Raw genomic sequence first — 21,252 nt, 5'->3', positions numbered from 1 at the left:
TTACCATGGTCTCCCCTTCAACTAAAACATAATGAGAAATTTGTGGTTATGTACTGCAAGTGGATTTTGTGACTAATAGTGTGCCATGTTATTTCTCATTGAAAAGTCAAGTGTTCTTCTTCCCTGAGTTTGGTATGTAGGTCTAACTTAAGAGTTTTTTCGAAGGGAAAATGTATCTCCAAGAAAGCTTTGGAGGTGGGTTTTAACACAATCTTGTATTGTTTCACCATGTATTTTTTTTCCTTTGTCAGGCTTGATACTTGTATATTTTAAGCATGGTTGATCTGTAGTTCATTGCTTGAATTTTGCCCTAAAAATGAAGTTGCTTTAAATAGGGTAAAATAGACATAACATGATAATTACCACTTTAGCCATTTCTAAGTGTATATAGTTTAATAGTGTTTAGTACATCACATTGTTGTGAAAACCATCTCCAGATCTCTCTTCATCTTGCAAAACTGAAACTCTACACTTTAATAAACAGCTTTCAATTCCCTTCTCCCTATCAGACCCTGGTAACCACCATTCTACTTTCTATCTTGAATTTTGACTATTCTAGGTATGTCATATAATTTGAATTCATAAGGTATTTTTCTTTGTATAACTGATTTAATTTGCTTAGCATAATGTTCTCAAGATTCATCCATGTTGTAGCATTTGTCATAATTTTCTTTTGCTTTTAAGGCTGAGTAATAGTCTAGTGTATATATAAACTGCATTTTGTTATTGATAGACATTTTTAGTTGCTTCCCTTTATGAATGGTGCTGCTACAAACATGGATGTGTCCTCCAGACTCTGTTCGTATATATTGAAAACACTTAAGATCTACTCTCTTAATAAATTTCTGATATATAATGTAGTATTTTTTATATATTATATATAATTAGCTAATTATAGTTACCACATTATACGTTAGATCCCCAGAATTATTCCTCTTATAACTGAAAGTTTGTACCCTTCGACCAGCATTTCCACAACATCCCCCAGCCCCTGACAATCACCATTCTACTCTCTGGTTCTGAGTTTGACTTTAAAATTAGATCATACCTGAGACATTGCTTTCAGTTTTTTGGTTATCTACCCAGATGTAGGATTTGCTAGATCATTTGGTAGTTCTGTTTTTAATTTTTTGAGATACTATTATATTATCCACAGCAACTACACCATTTCACATTCCAATCAACAAATTCTCTGCATCCTCACCAACACTTGTTATTTTATAGTTTTTTGATACTAGCCAACTTAATGAGTATGGCATGAAATCTCATGGTTTTGATTTGCATTTCTCTGTTGTTTAGCAGTGTTGAGCATCTTTTGTGTGCCTGTTGCCCACATGTCTTCTTTAGAAAAATGTCTGTTCAGGTCCTTTTTGCAAAACAGTACATTTTTTCCCCAAAAACAGTACATTTTATTTGACAACAGACTCCACAGTTTGTCTCAGTTGTGACATATGTAGATGGTTTTAGATTGTTTTTTGGTGGTCAACCATACTGAACAAGATTTTTCAATCTTCAAAACAACCAAGGCTCAAAGAGATTGTATGTTTCACTTCAGTTCACAAGTGAACTGTGTGTCCTCCATTTATCGAATTATTTTTGGCATAGATTTCCCTTTGAGGTAAAAGGGTAGAGATGAAGCCACTCCCCAATCTCAAAGAAGTAAGGTGTTGCTGGCTGGTGTTTCTCAGCAGGCTGGCACATCTGTGTATTTCTTGTCTAATTCTTCTCATTGGCCTGGAGCAGCTCTTCACATTTTCTCTAGATAGCCTAGCACTTTTTCACCCCTGGTTGCCTGATGGTTTCTTTCTCTCATAAGCCTAGAGCTTCTAGGGATAAGGCAGAGCCCATTTTTTAATCGGGTTTGTTTTTTGTTGAGTTACAGGAGTTCTTAATATATTCTGGATATTAATTCCTTATCATAAATGATTTTTAGATTGTTTTCTCCCATTCCATGAGTTGCTTTTCACTGTGTTAATAGTGTCATTTGATGTGAAAAAAGGTTTTAATTTTGATAAAGTCCCAGTTTGGTTTTTGTGGGGGTTTTTTGTTGTTTTGTTTTTGTTCTTTACTTTTCATTGCACATGCTTTTGGTGTTATACCTAAGAATCACTGTTAAATTCAGTGTCATGCAGCTTTTGTCCTATGGCTTTTTCTAGGTGTTTTATAGTTTTAGCTCTTACATTTAGGTCTTTGATCTGTTTTGAGTTGATTTTTTTATATGGTATAAGGTAACAGTCAACTTCATTCTTTTGCAGTTTTCCCAAAACTATTTGTTGAAAAGATTGTCCTTTCCCTATTAACACCCTTGTCTTGGTAACCTTGTCAAAAATCATTTGACCATGTATGCAAGGTTTATTTGAGAACTCTCTAATCATTGGTGTTGATGTCTATCTGTCTTTATGCAAGTACTGCAGTGTAAGATAGTTATATCTATTTGGGATCCCTAGAGGTTCTGTATGAATTTTAAGAGAGATTTTTTTGTTTTTGAAAACAAAAGCCATTGGGATTTTTATAGGAATTGGATTAAATCTTTGACATTTCTTTGTTAGCTGAGTTGTGCAATAAGTGATTTCTGCTAAAAATCAGAAATCCAATTTCTTGAGGACTTGGAAAGATCCATAATTGTGACATTTGCATTTAATATTTTATTTTGTTTTTCTCTTCTTTGCAAATACTTAATTCAGTGCTATTCATAAGAGAGAGGGAGAAGGGAAGCTGCTCCATGTTTATTGTACCTTTAAGATACTGTGAGGTTGGATAGATTTATTTAAAGCCATAGGAAAGGCACATAAGCCCTCCTATTTGAATGACAAGTGATAGTGTTCACTGTCAAGATTTTTCTTCAGACTCAAAAAAACTTTATAAGGGCCATATAATCCTTGAGTCATCTCCAAAATAAGAAAATGCCTAGCTAATGCCTCGGAGAAGGTGATGGCACCCCACTCCAGTACTCTTGCCTGGAAAATCCCATGGACGGAGAAGCCTGGTAGGCTGCAGTCCATGGGGTCGCGAAGAGTCAGACACGACTGAGTGACTTCACTTTCACTTTTCACTTTCATGCATTGGAGAAGGAAATGGCAGCCCACTCCAGCGTTCTTGCCTGGAGAATCCCAGGGACTGGGGAGCCTGGTGCGCTGCTGTCTCTGGGGTCACACAAAGTCGGACACGACTGAAGCAACTTAGCAGCAGCAGCAGCAGCTAATGCGTATCCTAGACTTGTCTCTCTTAATTGTGGTAAGAAAAAAAAAAAAAAAACATTTATAACAATGGTTCATTTCCATGCTTTGGAACCTTACCTAATATTGCTCCCTATTGTGCAAAATTTGGAATTAATTGTACAGCATGGAGTTCTTGCTATAACAATATTCCAGTTTGGCCATCACAATCATGTTAAATTTGATTGACTTACCACATTTGAAAGCCTCTCATTTAAGAGAAGTGATGTGCTGCTCTAAAAGGAGGTGTTTAGGTATGTCATACATGCATTCATATTTTGGCTCCACCATTTACCAGGTGAGAGACCATGGCCAGGTCTAAAATTTGTGAGTCTTATCTTCCATTTCTTTCATTGTGACTATTAAGACATATGCATATGAAGTTTATTGTACGTTAATGCTTTAATTATTATTATTTCAGACACTGTCACATGAACCCAAAGTCCTCCAGGAAGGTCTCCTTCAGTTGGACTCCATTCTTTCCTCCTTGGAGCCCTTACACCGCCCAATAGAATCCCCCGGGGGCTCAGTGTTGTTGCGAGAACTGGCTTGTGCTGGCAATGTTGCTGATGCTACCCTCTCAGCTCAAGCCACACCTCTACTACATGCACTCACTGCTGCCCATGCTTACATCATGATGTTTGTTCATACTTGCAGGGTTGGACAGGTAAGAATTATCTTAAGGGTGAACATGTTGGTTTAAAGTCAGTAAAATACCTAGGCCATATACCTGGTATCTTAGTGTACTTAGAAGCAGTTCTACCTAGGCTGACTGGTAAGTTCTTTTGGGTTGGGTGATTTAAGGGTTATGCTTCAAGTTGCTGTCTAGTTTCACTTTCCCTTAGTATGTTTTTAATTGGATGTAAGGTGACAATATAACTTGTTTCATGAACTGGACCTTCTTGAGAGTAAAAGAGATTGAGATAAATACAAGCGTTAATAGATCTATAGCATTTTATGATGCTTGGGCCTTGGGGATGTATAATCACCCCTCTTAGCAAGCAAGCCTCAATTGGGTGCTCATCTGGCCTTATTACTTCCTAATCTTTCTACAAATGCATGTAGACTTGATAATACGATGGCAAGAGGGAAATTTGACCACAGAACTTTTTAAGTCAATGGTAATTAACAGATTACTAAAGATTTCCTAAATATCAACCTCTATGTTTGCACAGCATGTGAGGCTCCTCTTGTGCTTCCAGAAAGTTGAGATTGTGAGAGGTTGTTTTTTGAGTGTTCACAGTTTTGCTACCTTTAGTTGTCAATCTAAAGATTAATGGTGCGTTTTTAGCTGGCCTATTTTATGCTGTTGAACAGGAGTGTGTTCTTTGAACAAATATAATTAGAAAGCACAATTATAAACTATCTAGAAAGTAAATTATAAAACAAAACTTCATGGGTTTATTTATTTATTGAAATAAATGGGAAATAACAAGTCCCTTTTCCATCTAAAAAATTTGGAAGCTGTCTGTGAATCTGTAAAACTGTTTCTTTAATTTAGAAAAACAGAGTTGCCTATGACTCCTGTTTTACGTCTTACAAAAAAACAATGAGATCTTAAAGATAGATTGTAAATATTAAAAGAGAATACCTGTGATCTTCAGTGTGGAAATTTTGATGAAGCTGATAGCTCTGAGAATAATGAGGAAGGAAAAATAGAATCCCTTATCCTTTTAAATAGCTGAAAGTTCATTTTGATCATTCAGAGGGCATCCCGAAGATCACCTTCTTTTTCACTTTGGTTACAGAGTGAAATTCGTTCCATCTCCATAAACCAGTGGGGCTCTCAGTTGGGTCTGAGTGTTCTGAGCAAGCTGAGCCAGTTATACTGTTCCCTGGTATGGGAAAGCACTGTCCTCCTCTCCCTCTGTACCCCAAACAGGTAAGGGAATGAATGGTCATCTCGTTTATTATCTCTGTTGTCTATCCCAACAGAGAAACTAAACTTAATGAGCCTGGAGGATTGCTTTGGTTAAGGATAGAAAGGTAAAGAGTTCAGAGGCTTTCTTGTTTGTCTGAGTTCATTCAGGCTGCTATAACAAAATCCACTAATTGGGTTCTTATAAACAATAGAAATTTATTGCTCAGAGTTTTGGCGGCTAGAAGTCTGTGTGGTTAGGTGAAGGTTGTCTTCCACATTGTAGACTTGTCATTGTATCCTCACATTGTATCCTCACATGGTGGGGCCTCTTTTTATAAGGGCTTTGTCCCATTCATGAGGGTTCTACTTTTAAGCACCTATCAAAGGCTTGGACTTCTCTGATGACTCAGATGGTAAAGAATCTGCCTGCAGTACAGGAGACCCAGGTTGATCTGTGGGTCAGGAAGATCCCCTAGAGAAAGGAATGGTTACCCACTCCAGTATTCTTGCCTGGAGAATTCCATGGACAAAGGAGCCTGGCAGGCTACTACATTCCATGGGGTCACAAAGAGTCTGGTATAACTGAGTGACTAATATGCACAGAGACTTTATTACTAATACCATCATCTTGTGGAGCATTAGGATTTTAACATTTGAATTTTGTGGAGACACAAGCATTTAACCAGTAGCATTGTCCTTCCCACTTACTAGCCAAAGGGCTTGCTTACAAATGTGTTGTGCATCTTTGATACGATATCCCAGTTATGCTGTGTCAGCATGGTGGATGTTTACAATTTGGTCCTGTTGTTAGACAGGTCTAAAGACCAAACCTCTGGAATTCCATCATTGCAAATATTTTATTAGGTTAACTTACCTGCTGTAGGAAGGGAATGGTGTCAGTTAAGCAGGTCAGAGATCAAGCACAACATAAAAAAATGAGTTATCAGAAGTTTTATTGCTCACTGTTTCTCTTCTTGCAGCTTGCCATCTGGGTGTGAATTTGGCCAGGCAGACATGCAGAAACTGGTTCCAAAGGATGAGAAGACAGGTACGACCCAGGGCGGAAAAAGATCAGGTAACTCCAAGAAACTTAAAATCCAAGCCATTAATTTTTTTAAGTTCTGTCTCAGTGTCTTCATAGGTTTGTTGTGAAAATTTAGTTAGCTCTATCATCTGTAGTCTTCAGGCTTTTTTCCATTCATTAGTTTTTAGTTATATATTTTAAACTATTTTCAGTTACTTTATAAGAAAATATTCATATCCACAATGATAAAAATTAGAAAACATAGTAGAAAGAAGAATAACCAATATTTATACCACAGAAAATATTTTGAAAGTGTCTGCCTAATCTTTTCCCCTGAGGATATGTTTTATTAACATAGTTGTGATTGTCTTAGACATATTTTATAGATCTCTCTTCACTTAATATTAAGTGCTATGTAAAGGTCCCATGAATTAACCATTCCCTATTAAGTTTCTAATGTTTTGAAAACTGAACATCTTTATGTATTTTTTTGCAAATGTTGAGGTTGATTCTTAGAAATTACTATAGGTTGAATGGAAAAAACTGAATTTTTAATTTTTATTAATTTAAATGTAACAAACTATTATTCTGTTCAGTTGTTGAAAGACTTTCAAGTTTGTTTGGAAAACGTGGGTATATGAATTGGTTTTTTCAATCGTATGAAATATAGATCAATTAAGGAAAATTGAATATCTGTGTTAAGATGTACTATAAGTGTAAAATAGATACCTTTTAAAATTATTTAGTATAAAAATGTATAATCTCATTAATTTTTATATTTGATTATATGTTAAATAACAGTTTTTATTATATTCAGTTACGGTATATTAAAAAATTACAGCTTTTTTTAACTTTTTAAGTGGTTAGTAGAAATTTTTAATTATCTATGTGGTTCACATTATGTTTCTATTGCACAATGTCGTTTTAGAAAATAGCTTTTATATTATATTAAAATAGAAGTTCCAAATTGCAATAAACAGAAATTATACAATTTGGACTTCCCTGGTGGCTCAATGGTAAAGAATCCACCTGCCAATGCAGGAGACATGGATTCAATCCCTGATTTGGGAAGATTCCACATGCCATTGAGCAACTAAGCCCATGTGCTACAGCTGCTGAGCCCATGTGCTATAACTACCGAAGTCCGTATGCTCTAGAGCTGGTGCACGGCAGCAAGAGAAGCCACTGCAGTGAGAAGCCTGTTCTCCACAACTGAAGAAAAGCTTGCAACAGAGACCCACCAAGTGGAAAATAAATAAAATTAGAAGAAGAAAAAATCATACAATCTTCTGACCCTAATGGAGCAAACCTAAAATTAATAAAAGCAGATTTTCTAGAAAGTTTTTTTCTCCTATACTCTGTATCAGGGAAAAAATAAATTTGATAAACTACTTAAAGAAAATGGTGAGACAGTTCTATATATAAAAGCCTATTAACTATGCTTAAAAATTGTATTGAGATTACTAAAAATAGAGAAAATGCTAAGGAACTAATAAAGCAGACATAAGTTATGAAATAAATAATGACATATGACAGCTAGTTATTGTATTGGGGGAGAATGGGACAGAATTAATAAGATATACACAAACTTCTGGCAAGGTTAATTTTGTAGAAATTTCTAACCAGAATTTAGAATATCAAGTTTTGCCAAAGTGTACCAACTTTAACTTAAAAAATAATTTACTAAGAATCAGGAACAAAATTAGACTCTGGCAAAGAATTGCCTTGCATAACAATTTAGATATATTTTTCCCCAGCAGTTTTTTCCACAAATTTAACAAGGATAACTCCATTTACACATACAGTTTTTTCAGAATATTACAAAGAAAACTTGGTGATATGTTTTATAGATTGCCTAATGTTGATTCTTAGATCTAAGAGCACACACGACCACCCCAAAGAAGACATATCTCAAAAATTTAAATTCTAGGAAATATATTTCTCCAGTAGTGATCTATGATGTCTGATTTGAGTTTATTAATGAGCTATAAAATTCTAGCAAGGTGTGTGCCTTGAGAGTGTGGGTCACCATGCACATTGTATGTGCGAAGTTTCTGAGTCCTGCAGTATGCTTACAGTCTTCCAGGGTAGCCCTGGGTAAAAGACTTTTTAACACGCTCCCATTGAAAGATGGATGTCAGTGTTACCTAGTTAGAAGGACTCCAAGGAAAGAAGCTTATCAGTACAGTTTTGTGTTTGTTTTTTTTTTTTACTTTTCAGATTTAGGAAGTTGTGGCCATTTAAAGAGTAACAAGCACTATACATAGGTAGCTCTCTCTTGGGACTCTTCAGAACAGGGAACCAGTTAAGTCCTGGCTTACCATGGTCTTATTGCTCCCCTCTTATGGCTACAGATGGGGATCAGGATGGAACCACTGGAAGTATGGATGCTTCTACCCAGGGCTTGTTGGAAGGCATTGGGCTTGATGGTGACACACTGGCTCCTATGGAGACAGACGAACCTACTGCTTCAGACTCTAAGGGCAAATCTAAAATCACACCTGCCATGGCTGCCAGAATCAAGCAAATCAAGCCATTGTTGTCAGGTGAGTGATTCTCTTCCTTCTGTCTCTTTTAGATCCCGGTATGGCTGTATTGTTTCCTTTTAAGGAAATTTTAAACTTGGTGGCTCATTTTCAGGTATCTGCTATGTGACAGGCTCTGTACTAACTGTGAGGGAGACAGAGATGAGAGAGTGGCTTTCTGAAAGCCAAATCTACCCCTCCTTTTCTTTCTACTCTTCTGCTACTGCAAATGACCTCTGATCCTACCATTTCCCTGAACTGTCTCACCAAGGTATCTAACCTCCTTGTTGCTAAGTCCACTGGATACTCTTCAGTCTCCTCACTTTTCTGCATCACAATGGTTGACCTACCAGCTCTTTCTCAAAATACTCTTTTCTTGGCTTTTGTGATATTAAGCCCACCTGCTTTCCTGTTACCTGTCTGGCTAGTGTACTCAAGTCTCCTCTTCCTTTGTCATTCAAATGTAGCTGGCAAGTAACACAGTTGATTTGTGTTTTAATAGTTACTTTGCCACCTCTGTGGAAACTACAATAACATGATACAAGACCATATTAAAGATGTGCACTGGGGACCTCCCTGACGGTCCAGTGGTTGAGACTCTGTGCTTCCACTGTGGAGGGTGCAGGTTTGATCCCTGGTCAAGGAACTAGGATTCTGCATGCTGTGCCGTGCAGCCCCTCCCCCAGAAAAATGCACTGGCATGTCTTTGCCATCTTTCACCCCTTAATTTTTGGGGAACCTATTTTGTATGCCTACACCAATTTTGTATGTTTGCCACTTTATGACCTCTTACTGTGAAGGAAAATGAGGACAACTGGGAATTGGGAGTTCTGCCCAAAGGAAAGCAAAACATGGCCTTTGGTGCTTCCATGTGTTATTTTAAACCCTGTTGAATTTTACATTCCATTCTAATTTGCTTAATTCTACGCCTTTGTTTTAATTTGAAAGTCTACCTCCACTTTCCCCATATTGAAGGAAAATTGACCATCCAAGAAGATGCTGATGTTTACCTCTCCTTTTTTTGTTACACCTCTGAAACCTTTGAACACTGTGGGGTTTCTCTGTGGGCCCAGCCCATGCTTTTGATGTCTGTTTCTCTGTGCTTACTGGCCTTTTGTTTTTCTCTTTTATCCTTGCTGACTACTTTTAAGCCACTTTGCTGTCTATTCACTTGAAAGCAGTGGTGGAAAAGTAAAAATTTAATGTTTACATGCATTAGGCTTTCAAAGTCTGGGCACGCCCAATCTCCAGTCAGGTAGTGCAAGTATCTGTAGCCTATTCCTTCATTATAATTGGGGGATCCTAATGTGGTTCGATTAGGAAGAAGAAAGGCTTGTTCCTTTCTTAAGCTTTATATCTCAGAACTTACTGAGTTTGGGGGGAAAGGTATGATATGTGGCGCCAATTCAGGTAGAGCCAATTTTTTCACAGTGGGTTCATATGTTGTTTAGTTGCTAAGTTGTGTTCAACTCTTCTGTGACCCCATCCAGTCTCCTTTGTCCATGGGATTTCCCAGGCAATAGTACTGGAGTGGGTTGCCATTTCCTTCTCCAGGAGATCTTCTGAACCCAGGAATTGAACCCACCTCTCCTGCCTTGGCAAGCAGATTCTTTAGTACTGAACCACCAGAGAAGCCTGGGTTCATGTGTATATGTATGTAATTAAGAGATGTGCTCTGATTCAGACCTAGTCTTATCTCTGGATTGTGATGAAATGTTTATTTCAGAAATACTGTGACAGCATTTTCATTTGTGATTTTAAGAGTAATAAATATTCATTGTAGAAAAGGTACAGAGAAATGTTTTAAGAAAAACAGGAAAATACCCATGTTTAGCTATAGTTTCTTTTTCTATAAATCTCCTTTTACATGTTTTATTTGGATTCTACCTTTTTGGTTCAGCAATATATACTGAAAAGCATCCTACAAAGATGAAAAATTGAAATACTTGTAATCTATGTAATACCTTATTAGATTTTTATAAGAAAGCCACTTTTTACATTTTTATGCTTTTCCAAACAATCTTTTTTCCTTTGGGGACCATACATTTAATGTTGGTATACATATGATGTTCTTTTCTGGTCTAGATTGTTAGCATTTTTGCCAGTTTTAAAGTTCTCTGGGCATTTTAAGTGACTCCATAGTTCAGCACCTATTATAGATACACCATTTACTTAACTAGTTCATATTGTGTATTGCTTTCTGCAAAGGTGGTTTCAATTTATATCTCCACTAACAGTGTGAGCGCTTGTTTGTCTTTCATATTTGCTATATATTGAATGCCAATATACTTCTCCATCTCCTGCCTTCAAAAGAGGCATTTATTCCCTGTGGAACTTCTTTTCAGATATCATATGTAGAGACAAGTCTAGGTGTTACATAGAATATTATGTAGGAGGAAGTAGTCAGTCATTAAAATGTATTAACTCTAATGTGTCTGTTATAATGAAACCATTCTGGAAACACTGTACAGCCTTATTCTGACTTTTGGATTCCAGCTTCCTCTAGATTAGGCAGAGCACTGGCTGAGCTGTTTGGACTCCTTGTTAAACTTTGTGTGGGGTCTCCTGTCCGCCAGAGAAGAAGCCATCATGCTGCCAGCACCACCACAGCACCAACACCTGCTGCTCGATCAACGGCCTCAGCCCTCACTAAGCTCCTCACAAAAGGCTTATCATGGCAGCCTCCACCATATACGCCTACTCCACGCTTCAGGTGAGGTTCTGCTTGAGATGCAAAATCTAATTGGTTCCTTCTCTACTTGAATGCAGAGTGAATCACTGAATTAGAAGACTTGGAGGTCCCTTGCTTTACCCTAAATGTGTACCCCAAATACAGTGTAAGGTACTTGTCTTGGTTCTACCTACTCTAAAATACAGAGATTTTTAAAAGTATTTATAATCAGACTGCATTTCAATAACCTTGTGTTTAGTAGTAGGTGGAAACTGTCACCCTTCTTTGCCTTAGAAATTTTAATATCCAAACTAGTCATCCACCTGCATTCTAGTCAGTCAGTCATTTCAGTGCAGTATTAAATTTTACTCTTGGCTTCTACTTGAATTTCCCATTGTTTCTCTGGCTGCCCTAGAGAAGGTTAAATTTTTGCTTTTTCCCTCTTCCAGGCTGACCTTCTTCATCTGTTCAGTTGGTTTTACATCCCCAATGCTGTTTGATGAGAGGAAGTATCCCTACCACCTCATGCTGCAGAAATTTCTCTGCTCTGGAGGCCACAATGCCCTTTTTGAGTAAGGATCATGTTGCTTTACAGAGAAGCATTGTTTGGAGTTTGGTCTTTTCTATTTGCCTTAGCAGCCCACAACTTTCTAAGCCACCTATCCTGTGATGATGGGATACATAGAGACAGCCATTGGTTGTACCCTTTCATGGTTTAGGAACCAGTTGTATTTATGTCCATCTTCCTGGAGGGTAGGATTCAGCCTGTCCTTGGGCTGTCTTGTAACGGTCTCTGTTTTTCTTCATTTGGATTGCAATATCTTGTACATATTTTTCTAATAAACTTATCCTTTCCTACTATTTCTTTGAATATGATAATTTTCCTGCTGCTTTTGGTCAGAAGATTCTAAGTTTCACTTTGGTTTTTTTTATTTGTTGTAGCTTTAGAAATAAAGCTGGAAATGGTATTAATTTCACCCTAAATATGTGTAACAAATTATCACTTTGTCCACCTTAAACTTCCATATGTTATATGTCAATAATATATCAATAAGGCTCGAATAAAAACCCAAATAAAAGGTAAAACGCTGTATTCAGCATCTTGTAATAATTATTAGTGGAAAAGAATATGAAAAAGAATACATATATAACTGAATCATGTTGCTGTTTACCAGAAACTAACACAACATTGTAAATCAACTATACTAGAATTTTTTGAAAAGAGTAAAGCTAATAAATGTTGGACAGACTAGAAGCAGTATCTCCAAGAAGAGGAACTGGGAAGCTTTTGAATATGTCCCTGTCTTTCTCCCCCCACCCCCAATCTAAAATACTAATATTCCATCTTCACATTTTCTCTTATTTGAATTTAGAACATTCAACTGGGCTCTGTCTATGGGAGGAAAAGTTCCTGTTGCTGAGGGATTAGAACATTCAGACTTACCTGATGGCACAGGAGAATTCCTAGATGCCTGGCTAATGCTGGTGGAGAAGATGGTAAATCCCACCACTGTGCTTGAATCTCCACATTCACTGCCTGCCAAATTGCCTGGAGGTGTTCAGAACTTTCCACAGTTCAGTGCCCTCCGCTTCCTTGTGGTAACTCAGAAGGTGAGTATTCAGCATTCTAAAACCAAGAGTAATTTCTCATGCCAACTAGGTAGCTCCCACCCTCTTTTGTCCTACTTAGTGAAATAATTTGACTGGTGGAGAACCACTGGATCCTACTCCGAGATAGGGCTGCCTTGCAGAATGCATTGCAGACCACTTGATAATTTTCTGTGGTGTAAACCTTTGAACTGTAAACTCTAGATTGCAACTTCTAGGTTGGGTTTAATGCCCCCTTCTCTGTGCTTCCTTGGACCCCCTCAGTACTGCCTGAAATTTTGTTGTTAGCATTGATTGTGGAAGGACTGTCTCACAGATCTTTGACTTATTTTTCCTGGGGTTTTGAATTGAGACAAAATGGTCTTCACATAGCTTTTCAAATGACTTACAGGCAGCATTTACTTGCATCAAGAACCTGTGGAACCGGAAACCCTTGAAAGTGTATGGTGGGCGAATGGCTGAGTCCATGCTAGCCATCCTGTGCCACATCCTCCGAGGAGAACCTGTGATTCGAGAGAGACTGAGCAAAGAAAAGGAGGGATCTCGAGGAGAAGAGGATACAGGACAAGAAGAAGGTGGCTCTCGCCGGGAACCTCAAGTCAACCAGCAACAACTACAACAGGTGGGATTCTGACCTCACACTCCAGGGCCCAGACTTTGCACCTGAGAGTGTGTGGTCTGTCAGGTTTCTAAGTTTCTAAATGCCCAGTCCTGTTAGGAGATAGGTTTAAATTTGCTCTCTTTCTTACTTTTTCTCCCGAGAAAGCTGAAGTGTCGTTTCAGTACTCCTAATAGGTAAAAGATCTGTGTCCTCCCAAGCATCTTGTTTAGTATTGGAATTCTTTTATGTATTCTCAGTAGACTGTGGCTGCTATGTTCTTTGGAGGCAAACTGTTCTAAGCTACTTTCTGATGGATCTGTAAAGAGAAGGGACACTGTGACCCAAATTTATTTTCCAACAAGAGCTTTTGGAAACCTTACTCACCTACAAAACTGTTTTCATATTTTAAATTTAAAATAGTTGGAGGCCAGAAGTAGGGGAGGGGATGCACCTTATGATCCTGACATTTCAATCTCAAACAGCATTACATCTAGAATCCTGTTCAAACGTCTTCTGTATGTACATGCCACATTTTTATTATAATAGTTAAGTGTTCACTTTAAGAAAACTTAGAAATATACCAAAATACTTTCTAAAGGCATTCATAATGATGCCACACAAGATAATCATTGTATCCTTATTTTCATCACTTAATTTTGTGCCTAATTTTTACCTAGCAGCATCATACAGAACGTAGACTTATACTGCTGTCTTTAAGAAACTAGGTCTTTTTTACTTCTTAGTCATTCTTATATTACTGGATATGTTGATTTTCTTATTATTTGGTGTTGTAAAGCTGTGGTGTATAGCTTCATTCTCTACAAATCTTTCTATGCATCTCATGATTATTTCCTAGTTGTAGGTTTCCTGGGTTAGTTTTTCAGGCTCTTGTTATGTTGCCAGTCTGTCTTCAAGAAAAGTGGGACCAAGTTTTGCTTCCATGTGTGAGTCTCAGTCTTAGAATAATCTTGCTAAGGAAAATGACCATCTAGCTGAATTTTCTTGAAGGATGGAATTGGGAATCACTTTGACTCCTTGCCTCATTATGTAGCTCTGTTTAAATGGTATGGAAGCACCATGCAGAAAGGATCATTCATGTTATCTAACTGACTTAGGTTTATAAATATTCTCAGTTCATATGAAGTTAGAAAAACTTGTCTCCATCTTAAAAGGATTCCTCTTTTTTTTTTTTTACAATGTGTTTGGATTTCTCTCTTACCATGGTTCTTTGAGATCCTGCATTCTTTTTGTAGCTCATGGACATGGGCTTCACAAGGGAACATGCCATGGAGGCCCTGTTGAACACCAGTACCATGGAGCAGGCCACAGAGTACCTTCTAACCCACCCTCCCCCGATCATGGGAGGAGTTGTTCGGGTGAGTTGGCTCAGGGGCTCTGATCTCTCAGGGTGTTGGTATGGCTGCTAATGTGCTTTACTTCTCCATGCCAATATTTTCTTTACACGCTAACTCTTACAGCTCTAGAATATAAGGAGCAGAAGCTTTCTCTCTCTTAGTCAGGCAAATTTTACTGGACTTTGCAAAAGAACTCTTAAATTATCCATAGGCAGAAAGTAATAGGAGAGGCTCTCTTTTCTGAAATGCCAAATAGGTGGTCATATTGAAGATCCTTTCCTGTTTAGTTTTGTTGTGGTTTTTCCCTCTTGTTCTCGTGGTGACCAGGTAAGCCTAATTGAATTTGATTCTACAGAGCAGCATTCAGAGCCCTCTCTGTTCTTCTCTAAAGTTTGAGCCCAGGATGTCTGATTCCTTATGATTGGGGTATGTGTAGTTGCTGGATTTTCTTTTGTTGCTCTTTAGGATCTGAGTATGTCTGAAGAGGACCAGATGATGAGAGCGATTGCCATGTCTCTGGGACAGGATATCCCAATGGATCAAAGAGCAGAGTCACCTGAGGTAACTAGGAAACGGGGCTTCCAAGAGGGTCTGACACAGTGATCTTAGTGTTTCTATGAACATTCTGCTATTACTGTTTGGTAACTGCTGGAAATAAAGTCTAAACAAAGACATGGGAGTACTCATTCATCCCAACCTTGCCATTGCTAGTCTACATTACATTGACCTGAAGCTTTATGTGAAACAGATGAAGCATTAATATTATTGTCAAATAAGAGGCCCAAAATGTACTTGGTAGTGCTCATTAGGCCAAACTTGGCTGTCTTTATTACCTTGGAATCTAGGTAATAATTACTACCTGCAGAGAATGCAGGACAATTGTCTACAAATGATTTTTGTGGGAGGTGATGTCAAATGATGCAAATAAGTTTCCAGCACTTTGAGGATTGGAGGTGTCCTGCTGTCTTGCATTAGCCTGTCTAGCTGCCTTTATACTCATTGCCACACCCTAATGAATGTACCACCCGATTGAGGAGAAGGTAGAGAATATTTATGTGGTAGGGCAGATACATTATTAGAGTCTCCTCACTTTCTTCCTTCAACTGTCCCATATCCTCTCACTGTTCCTTGCCTGCCTCTAGGAAGTTGCTTGCCGAAAGGAAGAGGAGGAACGGAAAGCTCGAGAAAAGCAGGAAGAGGAAGAGGCTAAATGTCTAGAGAAGTTCCAGGATGCTGATCCATTGGAGCAAGATGAGCTCCACACTTTCACAGATACAATGTTGCCAGGCTGCTTTCACCTTCTTGATGAGTTGCCAGACACTGTATACCGAGTGTGTGATCTGATCATGACAGCAATCAAACGAAATGGAGCAGACTATCGAGACATGATTCTGAAGCAAGTAGTTAATCAGGTAAGTTCTCCAGGGGCCAGAAAGTCTTTGAAAGGAAAAAACAAGCTCTCTTTTTCTATGTATCACTTCTTAGATTCATCTAAAATGTCAAAAATGTCTCTCACTCTTGAGCCAAATTAAGCCCCCTGAACTAACTAAATGTTTTTCCCTCTCCTCCTATGTAATAATCTTTTGACAAATGAGTCCCCATTTTGATCAGTAGTTGTGACCTGTTGTTTGTCTTTTTTAAGCAGTGTTTTTCTCATTATGAAATTAATGTATGCTAGTGTTGAAATAGAATAAGAAATAAACCACCCTAAATTCCCACATAGCCAGTTAACATTTTGGTTATATTTCCTTTACTTTTTTTATGATGTATTTATTTAAATCATTGGAATCCTATTTTCTACATTTTTTTAAGTTGAGAGACAGGAAGAAATTAAAAACTGATATATTTAAACATAATTTTAGTGTATGGAAACATCACAGGAGTAAAAGTCAAACTGGATAAAGCTTTTTCTTCCCCACACGATATGACCAATCTTTAGTTATTTTTATATCAAGAACTTATAGAAGTTTGTTTTAAACCTTAATAGAAAGGAGCAATTATATAAAATTCATTACAAGAGATTTTCAACATGCATACTAAAGCATGACCAATGTTTCTAACATGCTGAGGTTTTGTTTTGTTTTGTTTTTTTCCTCTCTGGTATAATGAAAGATTTAAAGTGGGTAGAACCTGTGTAGAGTTGACTGTATATGTGCACCAGAAATTTTTAAAATACTCATTGTTTAGACTTAGAATTTAGACTCCTTGTAATCTAGTCTTAGGAAAATAATTTTTAGAAGCTTTTCTTTAATAACATACATCTTTTGATACAGACACCAAATGCCTATAGTAAATATGTTAATATTTACCCAGTCTCCTTCAACGAATGTGTTAGAGGTGGAGGGGGTATTTTACAAGGTTGAGAATGTTTTGACAAACCTCATCATACTCTATCTACAGTTATTTAACTTGGCTCCTTTCCTGCTTTTCTAGGTGTGGGAAGCTGCTGATGTATTGATCAAAGCTGCTCTTCCCCTGACAACAAGTGACACAAAAACTGTATCAGAGTGGATCAGTCAGATGGCCACTCTACCCCAGGCCTCTAATTTGGCCACTAGAATCTTGCTTTTAACACTGCTTTTTGAGGTAAGATTTAGACCTTTGGTCCCTGTTATTCATTCATCAAAGAATCATCAAACACCTAGCATTTGAGACACTGTAGAAGGTATAGAGAAATGTAGGACATGTCTGCATTTCATGAGTCTACAGTTTCTGATAGGCTATAATGCACGTGTGCGTGTGTGCTGTCACTTGTGTCCAACTCTTTGCAACCCTATGAACTGTAGCCCATGAGGCTCCTCTGTCCGAGAGATTCTCCAGGCAAGAACACTGGAGTGGGTTGCCATGCCCTCCTCCCAGGAATCTTCCCGACCCAGGGATCAAACTTGTGTCTCTTATGTTTCTTGCATTGGAAGGCAGGTTCTTTACCACCAGCACCATCTGGGAAGCCCAGTAATGCACATAATTAAGTATAAAATACAGCATTCTGTGCTACATGAATGGTAATAATCTTGAGTTCAGGGACGTCTGGATAATAAGAGAAGTGCTTCTCAGAACAAATGTCAATTGAATTGGGTCTTACAGGACTAGAGGATGGGGTGTAATTAGAAGAAGGTACTTAGAATGACTGTAAGTTGTGAATTTCTTTTGGCTTCTCTGAGGAAATCTAACTAGCAGTGGGGTAGGATATGGAATTTGGTAATAGGTGTCAAATAGAATCTAACTGGTCTTTCTAACCTGGTTAATCAGCAGATTATTTGAGGTAAAGCATGTTCTTGTTCCAACCAACATAGGAATTAGGAGGCAACTAACCTTGAACAAGTGACTCTTCATTTTTAGCTTATCATGTTTAATGGTAAAACCTGAATTTAATGGAGTAAACCCTTTATAGCATATTGGAGTTAAGTACAATAATGTGTCATACTTTATGTCTACAATCTTGGGGCTTTCCTTTATAATGGAAGTGGTGATTCTTATTATATAACACTTGTGAATAGATACTTGTGGGAAAGATTGCAAAGTTGTGAATGCTGGGGTCCCCAATAACATTATAATGAGAAATTACTCATGAGCCCCTCCCCCTTTAAAAAAAAATCACAAATGACACTCTTTCTTCTGGTCTTTTTTCCTATACGTTCAAACATTCAGGATCAGAATGTTTAGGAAGTTTTGTGTTCTTTCAGGTATTCTATTATGAATATTTACCATATCATGTATATATTATTCCATCTTTTCAATGTCCCCTAGTTTAAGTATCACTTATTGTTGGCCATTTATTTAAATTATTTCCAGTGATTTCCTGTTACATCAATAATGCTTTATGTAGCCCCTGTAAGAGGAACTATTTAACTTTGTTGCTGTGTTTAATTATTCCATCTTGGATGATTAGAAAGTTTCTCTGTAAATCAGAAGCTTTTAAGCTAGCCTAGATGACAGTTCTTAATGATATTAATCATACTAGTAATAGTTTCCACATTAAGCACGTACTAATGTACACTGTGTTGGCAATTAACCTGGAGATATAAACATTATTATTCCCTTTGACCCAAGAGGAAACTAAGGCCTAGAGAATTTAAGTAATAATACATCTCAGATCACACTGGTAAGTGGTGGAAGTGGAATTTGAATTCAGCCAATTCCATTAGTGTTCACTTTTGTTTTACCATAGTAATCCTTGAAACTGAGTAGAAGTTGGTATTTTTTTTCTCTTTGATTAATCAATCAGGAATTGAAGCTACCTTGTGCTTGGGTGGTTGAATCTAGTGGCATCCTTAATGTCCTAATCAAACTCTTGGAAGTGGTTCAGCCCTGCCTACAGGCCGCCAAGGAACAAAAGGAGGTCCAGACCCCAAAGTGAGTGACCCTGTATCTCTCCTGGTTTCATTTCTATTTCTCTGGGCCTTTGGGCCCTTAAGTTTAGGACTTGAATCATGCAGTTTCCTGGGGCATGTATGGGATGAATCTTGGATACCTTTTATAGTTTGAAAATTGTACCTGATAAAATCAAGATAAGTTTTCCCATGTTGCACAGGTTTCTGGTTTGCCCAGAGTAAATAATTTCTTCTTTTTTAGGTGGATCACTCCAGTGTTGCTCCTGATTGATTTCTATGAAAAAACAGCCATTTCCTCAAAGAGGAGAGCCCAAATGACTAAGGTACATAAAACAGTATATGTTTTATATACCGTGTATATGGTGAGCAGAACAGCTGAGCTTCTTGAGGCAAGAATAGACCAGAAGAGAATATGGGATAGTGGTATTAGAAAAAATGTAAAGCTGTCTGATCAAGGCATAAATCTCTTGAGGGATCTTGATAATTAGAGTTCTCTTCTGAATTGGAAGTTAGAATTTAGTTTCTTTTATGGAGCTGCTTGCTAAAAGGTCCGAGAATTTACCCTGGAAGTGAATGTTAAAGATGTGTGTTGTCTCCAAAGGAGGAGTGGCTCTTCTGTTATGTGAAGGGCTGAGTGTGCAACAGTTCCTCCAAAAGCAAGTGCTCCTTATATAAAAATTATATATGCCACATCATCTCAGTACCTTCTCAGAAACAGAACTTTTGTTTCAGTACATCTAAAATAACGTTTACCTTCTGTGGAATATAGTTGGAAACAAAAGGAAAGGATCACAGGATAAGAGTAGAGAGTGTTTTGTTCCTATGGAGAACCTCAGGGACGTGAGGGATAAGATATATGAAAACTTATCTCTCGGTTTGCAAAGTATAATAAATGTCCGGTATATTTCCTTTTTCTGGGTTAGTTTTAGCAATGAACACTGATGAAATTACTGTTTCTTCTAAGAGTCAACATTATAAGGAAATACAGTAAAACTCTATGCTCTTATATTTAGTATCTACAGTCTAACAACAACAACTGGCGCTGGTTTGATGACCGCTCTGGACGTTGGTGTAGTTACAGTGCAAGCAACAACAGCACTATTGATTCTGCCTGGAAATCTGGAGAGACAAGTGTGCGTTTCACTGCAGGCCGAAGAAGATACACTGTCCAGTTCACTACAATGGTACAGGTACATGTTCTCTCGATGCCATAAACTTGATTGAAGGAGGGGAATGTGCCAAGTATGCCTTTCCATTTGCTTCTTCCCGAACCAGCAGTCCTGATATGTTATAAGAACAGTATTACCATTACTAAATGGGGTATAGTTTTCAGAGAACTGAGTCTTTCTAAAGCTATATTTTAGGCCAGGAGTCTTCGCAATTTGATACTGTCCCACCTGGAAATCAATTTAAGTGTTCAGTCAAGGATTAGGGAGTTGTTGGGATATGGTGTCTGCTCTACTGGAAAGTTTCATAACTTGCTGTAGGGCCTCGTGTATGCCATTTTCTTTCTTAGAACCTTCAGGGTTTCTTTCTGTAAATAATAGGGATGGGATAAATTGCCAAAATTCCTTCCTGTTACAGCATTTTGCCATTGAGTCCCAATTCCCCCATTTCCCCTTAAAATTCTTTTTTCTATAGAGATATTTTTGTCTGTTTGAATTCCTAGGTTAATGAGGAAACAGGGAACCGGCGTCCTGTGATGCTGACACTCCTGAGGGTACCCCGATTGAATAAAAATTCTAAAAACAGCAATGGACAGGAACTAGAGAAGACACTGGAAGAAAGCAAAGAAATGGATATCAAACGTAAAGAAAATAAAACCAGTGGTATGGACTTTCAGTTTTGAATCTTTCAAGGAGGGTCTTACAATAAAGCTAATGTGCCTTTATGGCTTAAATTCTGACCAGTTTCATCATGAGTGATTTCTTACCCTTCAGATTGCTTGGTGACTTAAAGATATATAGTTTTCGTTTTTATATCCTTTTTCATCTGGTCTTTGAATTGGTGTTTGGTATGTTTGTCTTAATAGCACCCAAGTGTTTGGTTACTTCAGAGGGA

At 37.7% G+C, this 21,252-nt stretch overlaps 1 protein-coding gene across 29 annotated transcripts in view; it reads left to right on the top strand.

The window, feature by feature from the left end:
* HUWE1 (HECT, UBA and WWE domain containing E3 ubiquitin protein ligase 1) overlaps positions 1–21,252 on the top strand; it is a 157,358-nt gene that overhangs the window by 91,953 nt on the left and 44,153 nt on the right. For 28 of the 29 annotated variants that reach the window (NM_001110004.1, XM_059883355.1, XM_005228212.4 and 25 more), the window contains 16 exons: positions 3,637–3,882; positions 4,964–5,097; positions 6,057–6,151; positions 8,455–8,646; positions 11,122–11,338; positions 11,746–11,868; positions 12,670–12,907; positions 13,296–13,526; positions 14,759–14,881; positions 15,326–15,421; positions 16,003–16,272; positions 17,294–17,446; positions 19,086–19,213; positions 19,433–19,514; positions 20,205–20,381; positions 20,861–21,020. In NM_001110004.1, coding sequence (NP_001103474.1) covers positions 3,637–3,882; positions 4,964–5,097; positions 6,057–6,151; positions 8,455–8,646; positions 11,122–11,338; positions 11,746–11,868; positions 12,670–12,907; positions 13,296–13,526; positions 14,759–14,881; positions 15,326–15,421; positions 16,003–16,272; positions 17,294–17,446; positions 19,086–19,213; positions 19,433–19,514; positions 20,205–20,381; positions 20,861–21,020 — 2,665 coding nt within the window. The remainder of the gene's footprint in view (positions 1–3,636; positions 3,883–4,963; positions 5,098–6,056; positions 6,152–8,454; positions 8,647–11,121; positions 11,339–11,745; positions 11,869–12,669; positions 12,908–13,295; positions 13,527–14,758; positions 14,882–15,325; positions 15,422–16,002; positions 16,273–17,293; positions 17,447–19,085; positions 19,214–19,432; positions 19,515–20,204; positions 20,382–20,860; positions 21,021–21,252) is intronic. The other variant, XM_059883360.1, reaches the window with a different exon arrangement.

This window comes from Bos taurus, chromosome X (assembly GCF_002263795.3).
Source record: "Bos taurus isolate L1 Dominette 01449 registration number 42190680 breed Hereford chromosome X, ARS-UCD2.0, whole genome shotgun sequence".
NCBI classification, from domain to species: Eukaryota; Metazoa; Chordata; class Mammalia; order Artiodactyla; family Bovidae; genus Bos; species Bos taurus.
Note: the sequence above shows the minus strand (reverse complement) of the source record. Positions and strands in the feature narration are given on the sequence as shown.